This window comes from Danio rerio, chromosome 19 (assembly GCF_049306965.1).
Source record: "Danio rerio strain Tuebingen ecotype United States chromosome 19, GRCz12tu, whole genome shotgun sequence".
NCBI lineage: Eukaryota > Metazoa > Chordata > Actinopteri > Cypriniformes > Danionidae > Danio > Danio rerio.
The window spans coordinates 5,107,501-5,132,500 of NC_133194.1; the positions used below are offsets into that span (position 1 = coordinate 5,107,501).

Sequence of the window (25,000 nt, forward strand, 5' to 3'; positions counted from 1 at the left end):
TCCAGGAGTGCCCGGGGTGCCTGGAATACCCTGAAGAAACAAATGACAAAAGGACAAGGTGTGTTAAAAGCAGTCAGAGAAACAGGACAGAGGTGCTGAGAAGATTTCAATGAGCAGATCCAAGAGAATAATGATCTGCTCATGATGAAAAAAGGGTAGATAAGAACGGTTTTATTATTGGCTTGTGCTGTGTCAGCCTGAGCAGTACAGTATAGGGAAAACTGAATGACAGAAAATTATGATTCTGTTTGGTATATTGTTCAAACTGAAATAACCTGGCCTAACCCCAACCCTAACCCCAACCTGCTTGAAATTACACACTGAGTTATAAATGGCTAACCAATACATAAATAAAAACAATAGGAAGAGTAAATTGTACATTTTCATTTTTGGGGTAAGCTATCCCCTTTAAATGTTGTATGTTTTTTTTTTCCACTAGCCTGAAATAACATGTCCTGACCAGCTTGAAATATCACATTTATTTACAAATAGCTGACAGATAAATAAGAAAAACATTTCTATAGTGTCTTATGGCTAAATGTACAGTAGTCATGTAGTTTACTCACATCTCTCCCGTCTCTGCCATCTTCTCCTGCTGGACCACGAGGCCCTTCAGGACCAGGAGAACCAGGAGGACCAGGGATTGGTTTGGGATCCGGCTGGATTCGAGGGAAAAGTCAAAGTAGGAAAATTATGAGTAATTTACATACGCAATAAATATGCAGTAAATATAAACTGAAGGCTGCAAATAATATCTTTTTACTACGGTAACACACACACACACACACACACACACACACACACACACACACACACACACACACAAGCAAAATCATTGCTTTTATCTTCTTAGTTAGCTTAAATATTAATTATTGAGTCAATGAAGTACACATTTAGCAACTGTATTCTTTGGTTAACTTCAATTTGTTATAAAAATAACACATTATTTATGTAGCAGCGTTAATAATCTCTAGCTTATGTAGATTTGTGAATGACATTTCAAAATCTCGATAGTAGAAAACAAAAAAACACAAACTTTATCTAAAATTAAAACTGCACGGAATTAAAACGTAATATAAAGTATTGTGTGTGAGTGTTAAACGGCAAAAAGACCACCAAACGTTAGCTAGCTAGCTATTATCGTATGAACGCAATCTGACAACCCGTCAAAATAAAAGTTGGATTTAATTTGAAGTTAAAAAACAGGAAAGAGAAATATAACCGTACTATTTTTGTACAGAAGAATGTACATCTTAAAATAATAATACTAGTAATAATAATAATAATTTTAAATATAAAAACAGTTTAAAAATCCAAGTTTAAAAGTCTTTAATAAAAGTATTACTATTAATTAAATAATATTAAATACTATTAACTTAGTTATAATTTAATTTAGGTCTAGTAAAAGTAATTTAAAAATATGTAATCATTTTTATTATTTAACAATAGATATTTAATTAAAAATTAAATACTTTTAATAAATATTAATCACTTAAATGATAAAAAAATAAATGATTTTAATAAAAAATGTATTTATTTTAAGTCCAGAAAAGTAATTAAAACATTAAATACAGAAACATTAATCGGATTTCATATCAGAGCCTCTACATATAAATACATAACAGCTTTATGTTGATTGCAGTAAGTATAGCAGATAGCAATGATTAAATTCAGCAACAAAGCATTATTTGCTAAAATGATCATTAATAAAAAAGAAAAAACAAATTAAATACCTCAGCATTGGCAAACATCTGAAGAAGCAGGAGAGAGAGAGAGAGGGAGAAAGAGAGAAAGAATTAAGATTATTGCAGTTAGTGAAACTGAAACCCCTTCACCAAAGAGAAAGCACACCTGTAGATAGCGCCACAACATGCGGCCAAAACAGCGCCCCCCGCAGGCCAACTCGTCAAAAACAAGCAAATGCATCATGTTGATAAGTCTTTAGGCAACTAGCGTTTCTAGACTGCCATAGCAATAATGCCAACATTTGTAAGCCTTAAACTTGGTTATGCAGCACATATATTAGAATAAAATAATAACATCGATTATTTGTGATAACAAAACAGTCTACACTGTAAAAAATATCAGTAAATTAGCAGTTTTCAGGTATTTTTTGGTTCATGTTTTTATTTTTCCCTGTTTATTTATGATTTTGCATTGCATTATGGGAGCTTGATGTTCCTTCCAACAGCTTTTAACCTTGAAAAGTTAGAAGAAGTGACTTTTATGAACATTTTTAATAGTTTAAAGTGATATATCAGCTATGTCGGTGGTTTATATCATGCTACGAAAAAAACTTGTAATAAGCTGCCAGTTCATTTTCTGTTATTTTACAGACTAATTTCTATATATATTATTTCTTATACATTATTTCAAACCACTAAAATATCAATAAAAGTCCCTCCGTTAAACTGTAGAGTTGAATTTTCAACAATAACAGTCGACAGAGCAGACATCAAGCTCCCATAAACGGAAAATACTTGTGAAATACAGAAACTGTTAATTAATTGATTTTTTACAGTGTAAGGTGATCTTGAACTTTGAAGCTAATGATACCAGACAAACGTATTTTTACATATATAGGTGAAAAAACTATAACAAACTCAGACTATACCCTGGTAGTGCATCACATCAATTAGAACGAGCATAATTTGAGACTACAATTACACAATATATAATTGTACAATTGTAATATCAGTAATTGTAATATCGTCTTGGATTGCGAGTTTAAGAAAATGGTGACCACATTTTTAAAATATATATATACACAAGATATTTCCTAGTTGAGTAGATACAGTAAAACACTAAGGAGTTTTTTTTTATTTTTCTTTAGCTATGTACTAAAAGAGAGGAACAACACATTTTTGTAGTCAACATTATCTATAACCCTCGCTGGTTTTAATCAAATTGACCAAAAATCACATTTTGAAAAATAGTCAATGTTAGCTTCTTATACAGAGCAAACAGATTCCAAGTAGTAATCTGAAAAAATTGTTACCAAAATTAAATAAATAAAATAGTTATAAGAAGACACTTACATTTTTATATTGCATTTTTTTATGTTTAGCATGTGACACTTGATAAATTGCCAACTGAACAGTACGGCTGCTATATTTAATTTGAAACTTGCTTTTAGATCCAATGTAGTTCGGTTTTGGGTGCTAGGATAGTTAGCTGTACAAGATAAAACAGGAAGTTATAAAAGCGAGGTTACCTCAGCCAGAGGAAGTTCGGTACAGCTCTCTCTCTGAGCTCTCTTCGGGTCACAATGAATCAGCATCCACTGCAGCTCAAACTGGAAAAAAACGCAACAGAGATGAGTTATTTGTTATGGAGTAAATATAACAAGTTACATACAGTCAAAACAGGAACAAAACAATTTTTTTAAATGTCTGGCGGTAAATCGGACTAATGGTTTACTATTTTAGATCCGTTAGGATTACCTAAATGATTTACATTTGCTAAATGACAGAATAATGAGATTTTTTTTTTTTTTGAGAATTGTTTATTCCTTTTTAGACAGTCAAACGTTTACAAACATTTCCTTGTTTTTTTTTTTTGTTTTGTTTTTTTTTTTTTTTTTTTTGCTTTGCTTTTAATTTTGGTCAAATGTTTTGGGTATCCTTCCACAAGCTTCTCACAATAGTTTGAAGGAATTTTGGCCCATTCCTCCTGACAGAATTGGTGTAACTGATTCAGATTTGTTGCTCGCACAAGCTTTTTCAACTCTGCCCACAAATTTTCTATTGGATTGAGATCAGGGCTTTGTGATGGCCACTCTAAAACATTCACTCTGTTGTTCTTAAAGCACATTTGAACTAATTAGGCAGTATGCTTAGGGTCATGGTCTGTTCGGAAGACCCATTTGTGGCCAAGTTTTAATTTCCTGGCTGATGTCTTGAGATGTTGCTTCAGTATTTCTACATAATCTTCTTTCTTCATGATGCCGTCTATGCTGTGAAGTGGACCAGTCCCTCCTGCAGCAAAACAGCCCCACAACATGGCGCTGCCGCCCCCATACTTTACAGTTGGGATGGTGTTCCTAGGCTTGTAAGCTTTCCCCTTGTCCGCCAAATGTAACACTGGTCATAACGGCCAAACAGTTCAATCTTATTTCCATCAGACCACAGGACATGTCTCCAAAAATGAGTCTTTTTCCCTGTGTATTTTAGCTAAATGTAATCTGGCTTTTTTGTTGATTCTGGCTTGTTGATTTTCCTATGTTGTCACACAAGGAAGCAGTGTGTTTGGGGTTTTTCATAAATACTGTAACAGACTTTATTTGATTCTGTGATGTGTACATTTCTAATGCTTACTACGTAAGTGTTAATGGTTCTATGGTCATACACAGGAACTGCAGGTACTAAGAATTGTAAGAGTAAACTGTTCAGAATAAATGAGAGCTTGGCAGAGTTTAGTCGGCGCCGTTTGTTGTTTTGTATGTTTCAGTTTTTGGTTGTACGCTCGGTTACTATTCTACAGTTGTGCCTCCAATTAACTCAAATGTTGTCAATTAGCCAATCAGAATCTTCATAACCTTGACATCATAACCTGAGCTTTTTTAGAGGCAGAATAATCTTACTGTATGTAAACTTGACTTTCAAAAAAAGTTATAACAATTTGTCAAAAATATCTCTCTCATTATTCTGCTATTAAGCAGAACAGAAACAAATTTGATAATCCTAACTTACCTAAAAGAGAAAAAATTTAGTCACATTAACATTTTTTTAAAATATGGTTATTTGCCTTTTTATGCAGTGTATGTAAACTTCTGCCTTCAACTGTACCATCAGCCAATTTTGTTTCTGGCAGCTTTACAGTTATTGTATAATTAAGTGTGCAAAAAGTTGAACAAAAAATCTAAAAGTTGAACAATATTTCTTTCACAGCCTTCCTTGCTCATATTTACCAAGAGATGCCAAGGACACTGTGTTGTATAATGCAATTAATGTCAAGCAAGCTGAAGCAACGAGACAAAATTTCCCGAAAAAAGCTATATCAGATTTACGTTTCCAGTATGGGGTGTGTGACTGACAGCACTGTGAGATTCATTTTGATCTGCTATCTGGCCAGTAAGTGACAGTCAGGTCAGAGGTCCATCAGTGTGACAGTAACACCCGTCTGACACACACTGACAGTCTCATTTATCACAGGTGGAGGCTGTAACGGGCTGATGGATTGGACAGCTGAAGGTTGACAGTAACATTCATCACGTACTGTACAGATTCAGAGGAATATAAAAATCTAATGCAAACACTGATGAATCAGTCCTTGCAGACAGGGGCAGAGGATAATATTTTTTTAAATACAAGAAAGTCCTTAATCATATGCAAAATCTTAAAAGATCTAAACCTTATCTTAAAATAGTGTTTGAAAAATTGATAATGGAAATAAAGGAACAGTAAGTCATTGTTTTATACACTTATAAAATGACTTTTGCTGCTTGTTCAGACTACTTATTCAAAATGAGTTGAAACAACAAAATTCTTAAGGGTTTTTTAGGAAAACTGAATTGTTTTATGTTCAATCCACTTAAACGGAATAGCTAACTTAATTTTTGTTCAGGCAACATGAAGGAACTGTGTGGGACCCAACATTGCTTACAGTGTACATGTACATGTTCCTGCATCTCTGCAAACATCTTCATCTTCAGTACAACTCCTTTTGATCAAGATCGGCTTGAAATTCAGCTCATGTGACTGTACATTATATTTAGAACAGATCAACGTATTTCTGTATATAATACAATCATTAATAATGATAATATTAATAATAATAATAATGTCATAACATCTTATAATAATAATAATAATAATAATAATAATAATAATAATAATAATAATAATAATAATAATAATAATAATAATAATAATAATAATATTGTTGTTGTTATTAATAATAATATCAATAATAATACATATTATTATAGTTATTATTAATATTATTGTAAACTGAATATTTTATTCTAATAAATAATAAAAATGTACTATAAATATATATATATATATATATATATATATATATATATATATATATATATATATATATATATATATATATATATATATATATATATATATATATATACAGTGAATAAGTGACTATTGCAATAAATAAATGATTATTTTTTTTGTTTTAATATCAACAACAAAATTACACCAAAATGAAAATTCCATTTATCTCTTCATACTTGAAATGCTTTAGTTCTCTCTTTACCTTTGATTGTAATACAATAATAATAATTATTATAATTAATATTTATTTTAAATGTAAATAATATAATATATAATGTGTATATATGGTAACAAAATAATTTATTATATTTTTTTTATATCTACAACAATATTAAAGTAATACCATTCATCTTTTTGCACTTAACATGTTTTGGTTGTCTCTTATCCCTTGATAATTGACAAAAATAATTTAAATAATAATAACTGTTATTGTTATTATAAAATTATTGTGACTAGACAAATTTAAGATTATGAAATGTACTTGATGTAGAAACATTTTTCTTATTAATGATTGTACACATTAGTGATTGTTTACATTAGTTATTCCTTCACTGTTTTTCGTATTTTTCGAGAAAAATTTTTAATTCACGTAAATTAAATTAAATTAAATTAAATTAAATTAAATTAAATTAAATTAAATTAAATTAAATTAAATTAAAAGTTAATTTAATTTAATTCAGTTTTATTTTATTTTATTAAATTTTATTTATTTATTAATTTTTTTTTAAATCAATAAATTAAATGACCTAAAGTGCTTCTATTATCCTCATTTGTACATCCCTTTGGATAAAAAGATTCTGCAAATTGACTAAATGTAATTATAAATTTAACTTATGTCTGACCTTTTTTCTATACATTATAATTAAAACAGAAAACTCAAAAAGATCTTAAAGTGCTGCCGGTAACACATTATAACCAAACAAACTGATTTAAAAAAAAAAAACCTAGAGAAATCCTGAAGCTCAGAGTGTGGAGTCTCACCACTACAGAAGTGTTGGGGTCCGAATCCAGCCTCCCGATCAGAGTGTCTCCCTCTGTGTTGACGTAACCTTTCCTCTTGATCTCCTTCTGGTCAACCTGGTGACAGTCCACATACAGCGTCACCAGCTCCTTCTCCACGCCCACCATCACTTTGTGCCATTTGGTGTTGAAGAGCACGGAAAGGCCTGGGAAGGTGACGGTCTGCACATCTCCCTCCAGGGTGGTGAGGAAGAACTCCAGAGCCTGCTGATCCCCGTTAAGACGCATCCCGGCCTGCTTCAGTCCATCCTCGTCCACCACCTGCCACAGGTTCCACACCTTGTTCACGGTGTTCTTGATCATGCGGAAGGTGGTCATGAAGGAATACTCATCTGGGAAGCCTCTGGGAAAGTTCAGCCTAGTGGAAAACACATACAGTTCAATATGGTTGTATAAAGTGATGCAGTGGCTGTTTCTCATGCACACTCATACACTACGGCCAATTTAGATCATCCAATTCACCTATAGCGCATGTGTTTGGACTGTGGGGGAAACCCGAGGAAACCCACGCCAACATGGAGAGAACATCCAAACTCCACACAGAAATGCCAACTGACCCAGCAGGAATTTGAACCAGCGACCTTCTTGCTGTGAGGCGACATTGCTTACCACTGAGCTAAATGTTTGTGAATGTTTACTTTTACCGTCTCATTTAGGGAAACTCCTGAGAAAAATAAGTTATATCTCTGAACTTAATAATAATAGAATAAATAGATATATAAAAATGCTCATCTATTTAGCCGCAATGATTTCTGGGACGTTTAGAGTTCTGCGCTCAAGTCTGCATCGATGTATCCTCGATATCAAGAACACCTCAGGGATCTGTCACGGGTCCTCTGCTCTTGCGGTCTTGAGTATTGGAACTGAACTTTGATGGATGATGATGTTACACGAGAACACAAGGATGCAAGATCGCTTAGGAATACATTTGAGAAACAGTCAGTGACTACACACAACGCGGCACCGCGACATGCGATAAAAGGCTTTTCATGCTAAAACGAGTTTTTGTCCTAATCATCTGCGACATGCGAAACTTCTGTGCTAATTTTTTTTAATATTTCAGAGACGTCGCTTTAAAACAACAGCATGATCAACTATGACAATGATCACCTCCGGTACTTTTTAACTTTTTGATTTAGTGGCTAATTTGTATGAATTCGTCAATCTCATTCGTATAATTTAATTATTTTTTTTTTTTCATTTGCTCATCCCCAAGTGCCGGTTTGGTTTAGGGGTGGGGTTGGGTGCCACGCCTCCTTTTTAAAATCGAACATTTTCATACGACTGAACTACGAATTTGTACGAATTAGCCACTAACCTAACAAAACGTAAAATAGTTACATTTCCTCTCGAGATCAGGCTGGAAAAACATACCTTTACTTCAGACATGTTTGAAATCTGAATAAACAACACAATCTTATGGCATTTCGTAACTTTTTGATTTAGTGGCTAATTCGTATGAATTCGTTTGATCTAAATTGGTACAATTTAGTACGATTTGCTCAACAGCCAATGACCGTGGGGTTTAGGGGCGGGGTTGGGTGCCACGCCTCCTTTTTAAAATCGTACATTTTCGTATGACTGAACTCGAATACGAATACAAATTCGTACGAATTAGCCACTAAAGTGTCAAAATGCAAAATACTTACGTTTTCTCGTGAGATCAGGCTGGAATAAATTATATTTCTATCTATATTAGGTTTGTTGGGATAAGACAAGAGTTGGGTTGAGAGACAACTATTCAAAAAATTTTAACCTGAAGGTTCAAAAAAATCTAAACATTGAAAAAAATCGGCTTTAAAGTTGTACAAATTAAGTTCTAAGCAATGCATATATTAAATCAGAAATGAAGTTTTAATATAATTACGGAAGAAAAATTACAAATGATCATCATCAAACATAATCTTTACTCAAGATTATGATTTCAACACAGGCTCATTGTAAAAATGTACCCAGTATACATTTCTGGAGAGCGTGAATTATGTAGCCAGAGCTACGTCTGGCAGCATTTTGTCTTTAAAATGAACGCTACGCGGTGATATGATGCCGCTGACGACTTTCTTTTCACAGCTGAACGTTTACCACCACTGTTACAACACTGTAAAAACAATCCATCATTTTACGGTTTATTTCCAGCAGCTGGCGTGTCGGAGAAAAAACGTAAAATAACGGCTGTTAAATTACAGAAATATATCATAAAATAACGGTTATTAAATTACAGAATTTTTATAATATTTAATTTTTTTGATAAATTTCTGTAATTTAACATCCATTAATTTATGGTAAATTCCTTTAATTTAACGGCCGTTGTTTTACGTTTTTTTCCGGTACCCCAGCTGCTGGAAGTAAACTGTAAAATTACAAAAATTTTTTACAGTGCAGTTTGCCCAGTAGCTCGTCATGTGCGTCGGTGGAAGTTGACCACTACTACTACGGGTGAAGAATGGTTCCAAAAAGCAGGTAAAACAAAAGGCAAAAAATAAAATAAATAAATAAATAACAAGGTTAGAACATGGTACAATCTAAAAATGTGGTAAAAAAAAAATCAGGCGGCCGTGAAGGCTTTTCTTTTTTCTGGATTGCTTTTGAAAGCACTGACGGTTGGGTTTAAGGATGAGGGGGATTAGGTCTCAAATTGCAAGGAAAATCCATGCAAATTTTAATACTTGATGTATTAAAGCAATAACAAAGCTCCAATAAATGATTGGAATAGTGATTCTGTTTTATATAAAAAAAAACTATATTTTTGGTGCAATTTGGAGGATTCGTATATGTTTGGCAACACCTTGCGGAAGACCCTGGCAAATTTTATTACTTAATGTCAATTGGTGCTTTCAATTCAACCCGGGCTCATTGTGGAAACGTAGCCCCGCGGACGTTTCTGCGGACCACGATTTACGTCCCGGGAGGTACGTATTCGAGCGGTGTTTGTTTTCGCGGATCCGCGAGAGGTTGCTGTGCGCGCTTTTTCACGTCTCGGGCGCCTCTTGGGAGCGCGCGCCGTTCGCGCCCGCGCTGTTCTTGCACGAAAGGCCGCCGGATTGGCCAACCTGGCCGCCCTCCTCTTCCTCCTCCTCCTTCCCTAAACCCAAGTAACGGTTTTCAAAAGCAGTCCAGAAAGAAAAAAAAAAAAAGCAAAAGCCCTCGTCTTGGATTTCGACCGCGTTTTCAGATCCCGCCGCGTTCTCGCCCTTATTTTTCGGATTCTGTTTTCCATCTTACCTGATTTCCGGAACCGCTGTTCCCCTTCAATCCCGGTCGTCGTCCCCGCGGCCGGCTCCTCCTCCGGAACCTCCGCTCCGCCGACGCAACGCTGTGAGCTAAGCGAACAAACTGGTTGCATCGGGAAAGCCCTCCACTCAGAAGCGAGCCGTCGGCCGGCGAGCACGAAGAGGAGGAGTGGAGCGGCGCCACACCGCCCCGCAGCGTTCGCTCGAAAAAACTAAACGTGCCTTATGTAGATGCGACCACGTAAATCGCGGTCTCCAGAAACGTCCGCGGGGCTACGTTTCCAGAATGAGCTTGGGTTGTTTCAATTTCAGTCAGTCAGTCAGTTGGTCAGTTGGTCAGTCGGTCAGTAACTCAATCGTTCAGTCAACAGCGGCCTCTGGTGGATTTACACAAGAACAGCAGGTATGAATGACACTCATGAGAGAAATTTGATATCTGAAAAAGTGTACACAGCGGCCTCTGCTAAATTCACAAAAACAAAAACTGCATTAAAAAAAAAAAACGTAGCTCCTGGGACGTATTTCGAGATCTCCAGAAATGTATATAGGGTTGCGTCTCAATAATGAGCATGGATTGCATGATTTTATTTTGTTAATTGCTTATTTTGACACATACAATGTTTACTGACTGTCGGAACATACAGTTCCCTTTAAAATTATAATGTCACTATAATGATAGCTTTGTTAACCAGAAGCACTGCAGGACATTTGTAATAATGTCAGAAGGCAAATCTATTTATAAAGAGGATCTATCATGGCTAAAAATAGTCATTCCCCTCCATTGGTGTCTGATCATCAAGGGAGAAGCCCTGCATTATAAACACTGAGCCGCTCGGCTTCAGGTCGCTCTCAGATAAAATTACGAGTCTTGAACAGATCAGAGATCAGTGCGCTTTCATCTTCAAAGCCTGTGTGTATTATGAGAGCTCTTTCAAAGGGCTTTCATTGCAGTGTGTTTAAGAAGCAGAGAGCAGCGGCTCCGCAACACAGTGAAGGAGAATCAATTTACCTGCTCTGTCTTTCTGGAGCTGACCTGAGTGCTGCTTAACTGCGGGAGATCCTCGCAAATCAAGACAGACATGTATCCAGCTATGAGGCGCAGACCTCGCTAAACTTTCAGGTTCAAAAATCCAATTTTATGTTTAGTGAATGAAAAAAGTTTCAAATCCTGTTGTAGACTGTGAATGGCATGAATGCATTTTCCGCTTTGCCCATGTTGCCAGATCTAGTCATTAGTTAGTGATTTAAATACTTAATGTATTAAAATGTAAATAAAGATCCAATAAACGGTTGAAACAGCAATTCTGTATCTGTATTATTTTTTTTAAAAAGACAAGATGTTAAACTTTTTTTGGGTGCATATTTGGAAGATTTAGATATATCTGGCAACACTCTGCAAGAGATCCTCGCAAATAAATCCTTCCAGCTTTTCCACGATGCCAGATCTAGTCATTACTATAAGCCATTTTAATACTTGATGTATTAAAACATTAATAAAGGTCTAATAAATGATTGAAATAGTTATTCTGTATCATATTAAAAAAATAAATAATTAAAGAAAAACAATATTAGATTTTTTGGTGCATTTTTGGTGGATTTAGCTATATCTGGCAAGACTATGTGAGAGATCCTAACAAATTTAATGCTTAAAGTATTAAAGCATTTAAGAAAGGTCCAATAAATGGTTGGAATAGCGATTCTGTATCATACTTTTAAAAATAACAAGATTTGAATTTACTTTGGTGCATATTTGGGGGATTTAGATATATCTGGCAACACTCTGCAGGAGATCCTCACAAATCAAGACAGACATGTATTCTTTTTACAAACTTTTTAGGTTCATATGTAAAATGTCAAGTTCTGTGAATGAAAGATTTTCAATTCAGGTTGTAGACTCAGTGAATGGTTCATAATGGTATGGGTGCATCTTCAGCTTTGCCATGTTGCCAGATCTAGTCATTACTATAAGCGAGTTTAATAATGTAATAAAGCATTAATAAAGGTCTAATAGTAGGCTGGAATAGCGAATCTGTCATATATTAAAAAAGACAAGGTTTCAACTTTGTTTGGTGCATATTTGGTGGATTTAGCTATTTCTGGCAACACTCTGCGGGAGATCCTAACAAATTTTAATATTTAATGTGTTAAAGTGGTAATAAAGGTCCAATGAATGGTTGAAATAGTGATTTTGTATCATATAAAAAAATAACAAGATTTTAACTTATTTTAGTGCATATTTAGGGGATTTAGCTATATCTGGCAACACTCCGCAGGAGATCCTCACAAATGAAGACACCATGTATCCATGTGGTGTAGACCTTGCTTAACTTTTTAGGTTCAACAATAAAATAATTAATGTATTAAAGTGTTAATAAAGGTCCAATTAATGGTTGGAATGTTGAATTTGTATCATTTTTTTTTTTTTTTAAGTAAAGATATCTTCTTTTTTGGTGCATATTTCAGAGATACACTGTTAACCCTTACTGTAGATTATGCAGTAAATAACTGTAAAATAGCCAGTGTTTTGCTGTAATAAAAGGAAACAGTATTTTACTGTAAAAGGAGCAGGATTTGTATGAAATTTTGTAGTGCAAAGAATAAATTGCAGTAATTTACTTTATGTACCCATTACAGATAGTTACTGTGATAATAAATGGTAAAATACTGCTCAACCATTATTACCCCATGTACTCTAATGCTTTATGTTGCTATATATATATATATATATATATATATATATATATATATATATATATATATATATATATATATATATATATATATATATATATATATATATATATATATATATATATATATACTGTTCAGTTTTGATATGTGTTTGGTCAGTATTGAGGAGAAAGTGAGACAATTCATTGATGATAAGCTAAATTTCTCTGCAGCCATCTCTGTGTTTTCTTTGGTTCCTTTTATGTTTTTAACATTGAGTATCAGGAGTCAACCAATGTCAATGTCACAGATCTAATTAAAAGGTAAAGATATCAACGAAATGCATTTAAAGGCAAAAATATTCACACAGAGCAACCAAATTATCACAATCATTTTTATAACTTTGTTTACTTTTCTATAGTTAATCTAATTTGCCTAGTTTAACCTATAGTTAAGCTTTTAAATTGCACTTTAAGCTGAATATTAGCATTTTGCTAAATAACTAGTAAAAATGTGTTATTTAAAAAATATCTTAAACAGCACGTACATACATTTTTGCAGAGACTCAATGAATTTGTTTGGAAAACTTCAAATGAAGTAGGTAAAAGTGGCATTAACAGTATAGTATAAAGGCTTTCCTAAATAAATGTATTAATCAGGTTATTTGTTTTTTTTTTATTATTATTATTACTACAGGTTTGGAACAACATGAGGATCAGATTGTTTATTTATTTTTTATTTTTTTTTGCTTTGCATGAAGATTTTTTATATTTTTATTGTTTTTAATCAATGGTATGTGCATGATTGTGATAAATGTTGGCAGTTCCTTTGAAAATATGGTATGTACCAGGGATGTCAAACTCTTGGAGGGCCGCAGCCCAGCAGAATTTAGTTCCAGCCCTGTTTCAACATACTACCTTTAGATTTAGTTTGATCAGGTGTGTTTAATTAGTATAACTGCACTGTTACTCTGTAGATTGTGCAGTAAATAACTGTAAAATAGCCAGTGTTTTGCTGTAATAAAAGGAAACATTTATTATTTATTAACACATATTATTTTACTGTAAAAGGAGTAGACTTTGTGTGAAATTGTGTAATGCAAAGAATAAATTCCAGTAATTTACTTTATGTACTCATTACAGATAGTAACTGACAATAAATAGCAAATTACTGTTCAACCATTACTGTCCCATCTTTTCTGATGGTTTATGTTGCTATTTATAGAGATGTGCATTTTAAAGGCAGAAAATAATGATTTAGGCATCACCACACACTGCCACAGGCTGTCTGTCTTATTCTAAACACAAAGGTGTTAGAAAGAGTATTTAGAAAATGCTGGCCCTTTAAGAGAGTCAGGTGTTTGATTTGTTTACTGCTGAGTGCGCTCTATTCTCTGTCCATCAATTCAGATGTAGAGTCTGATATGTTTTAGGCTTTAACTAAGAATCTACAATGAGTAAGTAAAATGTGTTCAAATGTTTTCGAGGGTTTCTAAAATAAGGCTGTGTTTTAAGTTATATTGTTGTTATCTTGAACTGTGTACTTGAAAGCTACATTGTTAGCTAGTTAGCCTCTCCTCATATAACTTCTTACATTACTTTTGTTTAAGTTTATGTATTTATTGGATATTGCATACTGTCATAATGTACAGATGCTAACAGTTGTATGTATCTTTCTGGCAACTAAGCCAAAATTAAATTCAATCATCTCAGTAAGGTAACATGTGCACATCATCACAGGGAATCACAAAAACATGATACACATAGCCGTCCACGCACAAAAGCTCCACTGTCAGCTCCCAGGTTGTGAGTTTGTTGCTAAGTATTTTTCAGAGCAGTGTTTCCACCTATGAATTTATATCACAAACAATAAAAAAGTTTGTTGTCATGAGATAATTATAACAATAAAAGATTGGATCCTTTGGTTTTTCGGTGTTGTCAACTTTATTTTTATTTTTTATAATTATTTTAAACTTTTTATTGAGATTTAACACAGTTTTTAATTATTTAAAACTTTAAAATTTAAAATAATTATGTTGTGTTTTTTGCTGTTCATTTGCTGATCTACCTTCCTGCAGATTTCAGTTGCTATCCATATCAAACACACCTAAACCAATTAATTAGGACCTGAACACCACTTGATAATTACCGGCAGGTGTGTTTGATATGGGTAGCAACTGAAATCTGCAGCAAGGTAGATCTCCAGGAACAGGATTGGCCACCCCTGCTATATACCATGGGGGTCAAACTCCAAGTTCCTGGAGAACTGCAGCGCAGCAGAGTTTAGTACCCACCCTGCTTCAACATTACCTGTGGATTTCTAACAAGCCTTAATTAGTTTGATCAGGTGTGTTTAATTAGAGTTACAGCTTAAAGTCCCGGTCACACTGCACTTTTCTCCCTTTAGACTTCCATTCGTACGCATGTGAGTACTGCAGACCTGCAATGATAGCTCATGCAACAAATTTCATTAGCATTGGAAAGTTCAAGCTTGGAGAACGCTGAATGCGAAATCACATCATGTGATTGCTTGATACCAATCAAAGATCAAAACATGACCTCTCTGGCTTGCTTTTTCAATCTCTAATTATTTTGTTTAATTCCACTACTTGCTTTGTTTAATTCTACTTCGCAGTGCAGTATGACAGAATTTTGCATACTCAAACGTTAGTGTGACCGCAGTCTTACTGTGCAGACCTGTAATATGTAAGACAATATTTATATCTGCTGATTTCTTCATTTTGTTATACTTTTTCTGTTATTTATATGTTTGGTGCCGAAACAATAAAATAAATTTGTCTGAAAAATGTTATGCTTTCTATTTTTAAATAACAGCTAAGAATACTGATTGATTTTAGTAATACTACAATAACTATATATGACATACTATTAATGTGTATGCAGTATAATGCTGTGATTTGTAACACTACAGTACAGTAATTAACTGTACACAGTTTCCAGTTAGTTACCACTGCTGCTCTGTTACAGTAATTAACTGGCGACACCGTTGTCAGCTACTCACTGTATTGGTTCAGTTACAGTAAATAACTGGCAACACTGTTGCCAGTCACTCACTGTAATGGTTCAGTTACAGTAAATAACTGGCAACACTGTTGCCAGCCACTCACTGTAATGGTTTAGTTACAGTAATTAACTGGCAACACTGTTGCCAGTTACTTACTGTAACCGAACTTTTACAGTGAGTGGCTGGCAACAGTGTTGCCAGTATTCTACTGTAAAAAACCCTGGTAAGGTCTAACAGTGTACATATATATCTGGCAACACTTGAAAGGCAGAAACAAAAAAATGAGCATTAGAAAATTGATGAAAAGATTAAAAAGGGACTTTAACTTAAAATTCTAATAATGCAAATTTAAAAAACAAATAAATTTAAAACTGCGTTTATTGTAGCCAAATAAAACAAATAGGGTTTTCTCCAGAAGAAAAAATATTATAGAAAATACTGTGAAAAAAAAATCCTTGCTTTATTAAACATCAATTGGGAAAGAAAAATAATTCACAGAAGGAACTTCAACTGTATGGATGCATGTATGTATGTATATATATGTATGGATGGATATGCAATGAGTTGCAACCCCGACTCCAGCTATAAATGAATCTACAGCAGTCTTTAACCTGCTTGTAAATAGATCAAGGCTTGACCATAAACGTGGAGCTTCCTGTTGGCTAGTAAAATAAATGAGGCAATTATCCAGGTCTCAAATGACTTTCTCCTCTCGTTTCCGAGTCCAACCAGAGATATTAGCTCTTCAAAGACTAGCTGAGAGTCAATTTATTAATGGGGTGGGTAGTGCTGGTTATGTAACCATTTGCTATTGTTACAGGCTTACAGCGCAGTATTTGAACTGTATTAATGGAGATTAGCGACATCCTTCTCTGTCGTGAATGTTTTATAAAGCTGCATACCCACTGTCTCACTGTCTATCTCTATTACGATTTGTACATACTGTTTATTTTTTCTCCAATTTCTGTTTAACAGAGAGCAGATTTTTAAACACATTTCTAAACATTATAGTTTTAATAACTCATTTCTTATAACTGATTTATTTTATCTTTGCCATGATGACAGTAAATAATATTTGACTAGATATTTTTTAGGACACTTCAATACAGCTTAAAGTGACATTTAAAGGCTTAACTATTTTAATTAGGTAACTAGGCAGGTTAGGGTAATTAGGCAAGTAATTGTATAATCATGGTTTGCTCTGTAGATTATAAAAAAAATATAGCTTAAAGGGGCTAATTTTGACCTTAAAATGTTTTTTTTTTAATGAAAAACTGCTTTGTATAAAATAAATAAAACAAATAAGACTTTCTCCAGAAGAAAAAATATTATCAGACATACCATGAAAATTTCCTTGCTCTGTTAAACATCATTTGAGAAATACAAAAAAAACAAAAACAAAAAACAAAAACGTGCTACCCACTGAACCAACGTGCAGCCCCTAAAATAAAATTTTTTGTAATATTTTTCCCTAAAATAAATTTGGTTTTACTATTTTTTAGAGCAGGATTGTACGCTATTTATTTATTTATTTATTATTTATTTATTTTATTTATTTATTTATTTATTTATATTAGCTCCAGTTTTGGCTTTGGTAGCGACTAATCTAATTTATATACGCAAATATAATATTGTAAAGCATTATATAGAAATATACTATTAATCTCAAAGAGATCTGTGAGGGTTGTACTCATTTATGCTGAGCACTATATATAGAAAAAAAGAGATAAATTTATACATACATATATATATATATATATATATATATATATATATATATATATATATATATATATATATATATTCTAAAATTACAAGTAATAAATTCACTTCAGTGGGCCAAAAGTGCTTTGAAGTTTAAATAACTGCATTATTAAAAAGTTATAAATAAATTGAAAATATACAAAATCTTTATATTCAGTTATCACTTGCAAAATATTTAGAAATATAAATAAATGTAAATTTTTTTTTTTTAAATTTCACACTCTAAAGTGTCAGTGTTGAAAAGGAACAAATTAAAACATGTTCTTGGTTAAAAATTCATTTTTTTTTAAACAATTAAAAAATATAAGCCATCTAATGTGTCTGTTTTTTTTTTTTTGTTTTTTTGTTTATTGAGTAATATTCTGGGAATTAACTCCAAAGTAGAACAGTTTTTGAAATGCAAATTTTGAAGTTGTAAATAAGTATAAAAGTAATATAAAAATATTTGCTGTTTATATCACGCTGTCACAATCACCAGCGATCTAAACATCATAGATCACTGGAAAACATTCACATTCACACGAACTACAAATCTGCCAGTTTATGGACTACAGATCCCAGTCATGCAACACACACACACTCACCTGCTCCAAGTCACCATTGATTAGACACTCACAGCTGAAGCTGTTTTTATACAGACTATATATACACCTCTCAAACACACACATGTTGCTAGTCTTGTTATCTGTTTAAGTGACATTACAACGCGTTTCCTTTGTCTTGCTTTTCCGGGTTTTTGACCCTCGCCTCACCTTGTTTGTTTTAAGTTGTTTGCTGCCTGCCTTGTGACCATCTGCCTGTCATTTTGACTACGACTCTGGATTGCCCTTACACATCTGTTTGCTCCTGTGTTGATCATTGCTTGCTTGACCATCTCTATCTTTTTCACTGTCTGTTATCAAAACACACACACATCTTTTCTTCAAATACACTGTATTTGTTCTCAACCAACTAAACCTCCGAAACCTGAACAGAGGTCGAATGGATCCACATGACATCAAACAAGTTGTTTTTTTTTTTAACATTTTTAGAAGCTGCAGAGAGGGTGATCATTTCTGTCTGAAACCTGTAATAATGCAACACCTGAAACAAAGATAACACATGTTGACGTGTGTCATTACTGAAACGTTTAACACTCGTTCATGCAGTGCAAAAGTTGTGCATGACTGATGTGCGTTCGTCATGCAAATAAAGACGTTTATTGTGCGTGTTCGTGTGTGTGTTTTTGTTACCGGGTTGGAATCTGGAAGTTGGCTTCTCGGTCGAGTCTGTACGCCACCTGAAGTGGTGTAGATCCTTCCACCTTCCGGACACCCTTCATAGGGATCACATCCAGCTGGAATTGTGTGATCAGATCAAACCCTGCCACACACAAACACACACTCTTAAAATGAAGTCTTTTACCCTGTTTTACATTCACTGACTAATAATAATAATAATAATAATAATAATAATAATAATAATAATAATAATAATAATAATAATAATAATTATTATTATAAAGTATAATTAATTATAAGTCTTAATTTTAAATATAACTATTATTATTAGAATAAAAATACAGCAAAAAAGTAAAATAAAATTATTATTAATAATAATAATTAATTATAATTATTACTTTTTTATTAGAATAAAAAATACAAAAAAGTATTAAAATAAATGAATACATATAATTAATTCGAATAATTAATTATTACATTTATTATAAGAACAAAATATACAGCAAAAAAGTAAAAGAAAATTAAAAATAATATTAATGATAAATTTAAATATAATTATTTATATAATTATAATTATTACATTTATTATTAAAATAAAAATACAAAAAAGTAAAAAATATATATTTATTTAATTATAATAATTATTTTACTATTACATTTGTTATTAGAATAAAAATACAACAAAAAAGTAAAACACATAAACGAATAAAAATGATACAACTTAAAAAAAAAAAAAACATTACTCCATTAAATAAAAAATAAATAAATAAAGGGTTAAAATGCTTATCATAATTTTTTTTAAAAGTCATCAGAACCGACACTAGTGTCAGTAAAAATGTTTAAATTAAAATTTTATGAAATATTTAACAATTTTATAATCAACTTAACATATGAATAATCAATAAACTTCATATGAATAAAAAAATCGACACACTAAGTTTAACACAACATGATCACACATCTCTTCACAAATCTGTTTACTACAGTAACTGCATCTGCCGTTTGCTTGCACTCAGTTTCCAGCCCATGCAGAGCAGCACATGCTACTGATTAGAGTTTTCCAGCCTCCGCATTATTTGTTGAAAGTGAAAGAGTTGCAGCTAATTAAGATCTTGCTGAGCCAGGAGTGTTTCCACCACAGAAACTGAGCCTAAAGTTTTATTTGCCTCATTCAAGATCTAAAGACATCTTAAAAGAAGGCAGCAATCGGCTACAGCATCTTTAGCTAATAAAACAAAGAGCGGCCGCCGCATGTTCTGCAGACACTAAACTACTGACGGCTATTTATAGCTAAACAATGCCTGAAGAAGAGGATTTTAACCATTATATTAATGCATAAATGATGATGGTTAAAAATTCATGGAAAAAGTGCTCTATAATCGTTCGTTTGACTTAAAGAGCTAGACCTATTTTACATAACATACACCCACCGGCCACTTTATTAGGTACATCTTAGTAGTACCGGGTTGGACCCCCCTTTGCCGTCAGAACTGCCTTAATCCTTCATAGCATAGATTCAACAAGGTACTGGAAATATTCCTCAGAGACTTGGACAATATTGACATGATAGCATCACATAGTTGCTGCAGATTAGTCGGATTCACATCCATGATGTGAATTGCTTATTCCCCCACATCGCAAAGGAGCTCTATTGTCGCAGCAGAAAGGAGCGGCACCCGATGCAGTCTTCTGCTGTTGTAGCCCATTCGCCTCAAGGTTGGACATGAGATCCAACCTTTCAGAGATGGTTTTTTGCAGACCTCTGTTGTAACGAGTGGTTTTTTGAGTTACTTCTGCCTTTCTATCAGCTGGAACCAGGCAGGCCATTCTCCTCTGACCGCTGGCATCAACAAAGCAGTTGCACCCACAAAACTGCTTCTTACTGGATATTTTCTCTTTTTTCGGACCATTCTCTGTAAACCCTAAAGATGGTTGTGCATGAAAATGCCAGTAGATCAGCAGTTTCTGAAATACTCAGGCCAGCCCTTCTGGCACGAAATTAGGATTAGAAATTTGTGATAACAAGCAGATGGACAGGTGTACCTAATAAAGTGGCCGGTGAGTGTATTTTGAATATACAACTATAGAGAAACTCAATTAAGAAATCATTTGAAAATTTATTTAGATTTACTGGATATATTTGTCATTATGGACAGTATTAAAAAGTAATATTTTACAATTAGTGCTGTCAAACGATTATTATTTACAAAATGTATTTTGTGTATATTTTTGTGTATATAAATATATGCATGACTATATTGTATAAAACAATTGTTAATCATTTTTATATATGTTATTTTTTGCAAAAACCTTTTAAATGATATTATCATTATTTTAAATATTGAAGAAATGTCACACGTGGATAAAAGAACAAAACAAAACATCCAGAGAAATGAAGAATTTTCATATGGCATCTTCATTTATTCATTAGCTGTGTGTCTTTTTTGTATTGCAGAGAGATGATGAAAACACAGTTCACAGCATGTTTTTCACAGCAGCTGGATTTTACCTGGAAGGTCATCTTGTCCATTCTTCATGGTCGGGCACACCGTGTCGCCATCTAATCTGTTCAAATCCAGCTCTGAAAAATTCATAAGCGACAAGAGTGTCATTTCAGGCCTGTCTGCAACAACACATCACTAGAGAATATGCTCAGATTGGACAAAAAAAAACAAAAACAAAAAACAGAGGGGTAAGAAAAGATGTTTACTTTACGTTTTAATTTTTCAATTAATTTTTATATATATATATATATTTTTATAATTTTCTTTTTCTTTTTTATAATTTTTATAAATTTAAAATTAATTTTTTTGGGGTTTTGATTAGCAGTATAATCAAAATCAACCAACACAATACATACAAGATAACCATAACCATTTTCTAACCTAACCCTAACAAATAAATAATAATGAATATTATTTGCATTATCAAAAGCACTACAAAGAAAATGATAAGAAAATGAATAAAAATGAATAAATAAATATTATAAACATTATTAGTAAAAACCATTACAAAAAAATGATTTATATATATAAATATATATATATATATATATATATATATATATATATATATATATATATATATATATATATATATATATATATATATATATATATATATATTTACATATTTATATTTATATATATATAATTGTATAAATATAACAAATATATAAATATATATAAAATACTATAAACAAATAAATAATAATAATGAATATTATTTGCATTGGCAAAAGCACCACAAAAGATCATAAAAAAATAAAGAAAGAATTATTAAATTAATATTATGAGCAATATTAGCAACTAAATAAATGAACAAACAGGCAAACAAATAAAAAAATAACAAAAATTATTTGTTTAATAAAGGTAAAAAAGATGTTCACTCATTGTATGATGCCACTACTAACTAAATTAAAATAACAAAAAATATTAATACTGAAAATTATTAGACCACAAAAATGAATAAATAAACATTATTAGCATTGTTAGCAAGAGCATCACAACTCTTTAATAGATAAACTCATGAAAAAATGTTATTAAAAATATTTTTAAAATTAAAAGAAAAAGGATGTTCACTTATTGCATCATATATATATATATTTGATATATATATATATATAAAATAATTTATTTATTTGTTCAGTTAATATAAATATATTTAAAAAGTATATAAAAACATAATATTATATTAAAGACGTATAATAATAATTATATTTTTTAAATTATTGTTTTTATTATTATTATTGTTAATAATAATAATAATAATAATAATAATAATAATTGTAGTAACTCAGAGATAAAACATTGTTTTTAAATTTGCATCCATAAATTTTTCAAACATTTGAATGCAGAGCCACATTTTTAGCGCAGTCAGTTGGTCTAATTTATCTGGATATGGGCACAAAGTTATTTTTGACCGACAGAGTCATAATCAGGATTCAAAGGCCATATGTGCACCGTTGAGCATAAGATGCGATGCATTTGTGGTAATTACAGCGAGAAAGGGTTTATGGATTTAAGTGTAGATGTGTGCTCCTTTCAGAAGGTCAGACTGACAGATACAGTCATCTGTATTAATCTAATGGAAGAGCATGATGGAAAAACAAATGTGACATCTATCACAAAAGACAGACTCCTCCCATGAACAGTGGATCCTATTTCTGTCTACATCAGCTTTTTTATAGGCTGGAGTTTGACATCCCGAATGAATGAAATAAAGAGAACTTTATACAGAAAAAATAAACATATTTAAACATTTTAATAGTGTGGTTTTGTATTGTTTAAAAAAGATAAAGCAATTAATTATATTTCTAACATATTTTTTTCCTTTAATAAACAAGTAATTAAATATTTATTTATTTATTTATTTATTTATTTATTTATTTATTTATTTATTTATTTATTTATTTATTTATTTATGTCTTTGTTTGTTTATTTGTTCATTCATTTAGTTGTGGTCAATTTCGCTAATAATGCTAAGAATATTAATTTATTCATTCTTTATTTCTTTATTATGATTTTTTGAGGTGCTTTTGCTAATGCAAATAATATTCATTATTATTAATTTGTTCATTTATTTTTGATTGATTTTGCTAATAATGCTCTTATATATATTATAATTTTCTTTGTGGAGCTTTTAATAATTAAAACTCAGATTTTAATATTTAATTTTGTAATTATTTGTAATATACTTCTAAAGTAATCCAAACAACACGGATAAATCGATTGTATTTATTTATTTATTTATTTATTTATTTATTTATTTATTTATCTATCTATTTATTTATTTATTTTGTTTATTGTTTATTTTTTATTTGCTAGTTTGATTTATATAATTAGTATTTTTACTTATTTATTTATTCAGTTGTTAGTTACATTTATTTATTTAATTATTGTTTGTTTATGTATTATTTGTTTGTTTATTTATTTTTTTCTTTATTTACTGTTTTATTTCTTTATTAATTTATTTGTTAATTTTAATCAATCATTTTAACTCTTAATTATTATTTATATGTTTATTTATTAATTTATTTACATGTTTATTAATTTACTTATTTATTTATTCATTCATTTATTTTTTAGTTTTATTTATTTATTAGTTTATTTATTTTTTTGCTTGTTTATTTATTTATATATTTATTATGTTATTTATTTATTATTAAATTTTTTTTTTATTTTTTTTTATTTTGATATATACATTTGTTTATTTATTTATTTATTTATTTTTGTATTTATTTATTTATTTATTTATTTAGTTAGTTAGTTAGTTAGTTAGTTAGTTAGTTAGTTAGTTAGTTAGTTAGTTAGTTAGTTAGTTAGTTAGTTAGTTAGTTAAAAATTTTCTTATATATTTTCTGCAACTACGGCAGTGATTTTTGCTGCTTTTTGGGAAAGGATTGTTTTGGTGTAAGGTTTTTTATTTATTTTTTATTTATTTAACTTTTTTTAATTAGTATTTTTGCTCATTATTTTTTATTTATTTATCTGCAATTATATATATTTTCTGTTACTACTGCAGTGTTTTTTTATTTTCTTTTTTTTTGAAAGGGTTGGAGGATAAGATTGTTTTTTTTTTTTTTTTGGAAAAACCTTTATACGTTTTTTCTCTGTAAATAAAAAGAGCAGATCTGCAGTGCTGGAAATCCTACAAAATAACCGCTGAGGGGGAAGTGAGGCTTTCTCAAACGCTGACGGTGCATTTTTACAGCTACAACATGAACACACACACAGACATCTGGAACTTTTCCATAAAAAACAAACAGGAGTGAGAGGTACCAGAGTAAAAGAGGCTTTTCCCTGCGTTTTTACTGCACTGTTTATCCGGACACAGAGCCGTGTGAGATCACGATAAACCCTTATATCCTCTCGTGTCATTTTAAAACCAGCCATTAGTGCAAATGAGGGACTAAGCCCAGTCTGAAGCCGCAGCCCTGGTTTATTTGCTCGTGTGCAGTCAAACACACACACACACACACACACACACACACACACACACACACACACACACACACACACACACACACACACATACAGAACCACAGACGTGTACAGTT

The 25,000-nt window shown here is 31.6% G+C and overlaps 1 protein-coding gene and 1 long non-coding RNA gene across 4 annotated transcripts in view; one reads left to right on the forward strand and one right to left on the reverse strand.

The window, feature by feature from the left end:
• LOC100537277 (uncharacterized) overlaps positions 1-25,000 on the reverse strand; it is a 61,266-nt gene that overhangs the window by 27,141 nt on the left and 9,125 nt on the right. For 2 of the 3 annotated variants that reach the window (XM_073931401.1, XM_073931400.1), the window contains exons 1-2: positions 567-1,174; positions 1-30 (exon numbers count right to left, since the gene is read on the reverse strand). The exon at positions 1-30 is cut by the window's left edge and continues 6 nt beyond it. Coding sequence is in view for 1 of the 3 variants with exons in the window: in XM_073931399.1 (XP_073787500.1) it covers positions 1-30; positions 567-659; positions 1,734-1,751; positions 3,215-3,295; positions 6,996-7,392; positions 18,955-19,084; positions 21,452-21,523 (821 nt within the window). In the remaining 2 variants the exon portion in view is untranslated. Of the gene's footprint in view, positions 31-566; positions 1,175-1,733; positions 1,752-3,214; positions 3,296-6,995; positions 7,393-18,954; positions 19,085-21,451; positions 21,524-25,000 lie in introns of those variants that run through there. The other variant, XM_073931399.1, reaches the window with a different exon arrangement.
• LOC141378990 (uncharacterized) overlaps positions 14,306-25,000 on the forward strand; it is an 18,196-nt gene continuing 7,501 nt past the window's right edge. The window contains exons 1-2 of the long non-coding RNA XR_012394861.1: positions 14,306-14,390; positions 21,398-21,634. This is a non-coding gene — a long non-coding RNA (uncharacterized lncRNA). The remainder of the gene's footprint in view (positions 14,391-21,397; positions 21,635-25,000) is intronic.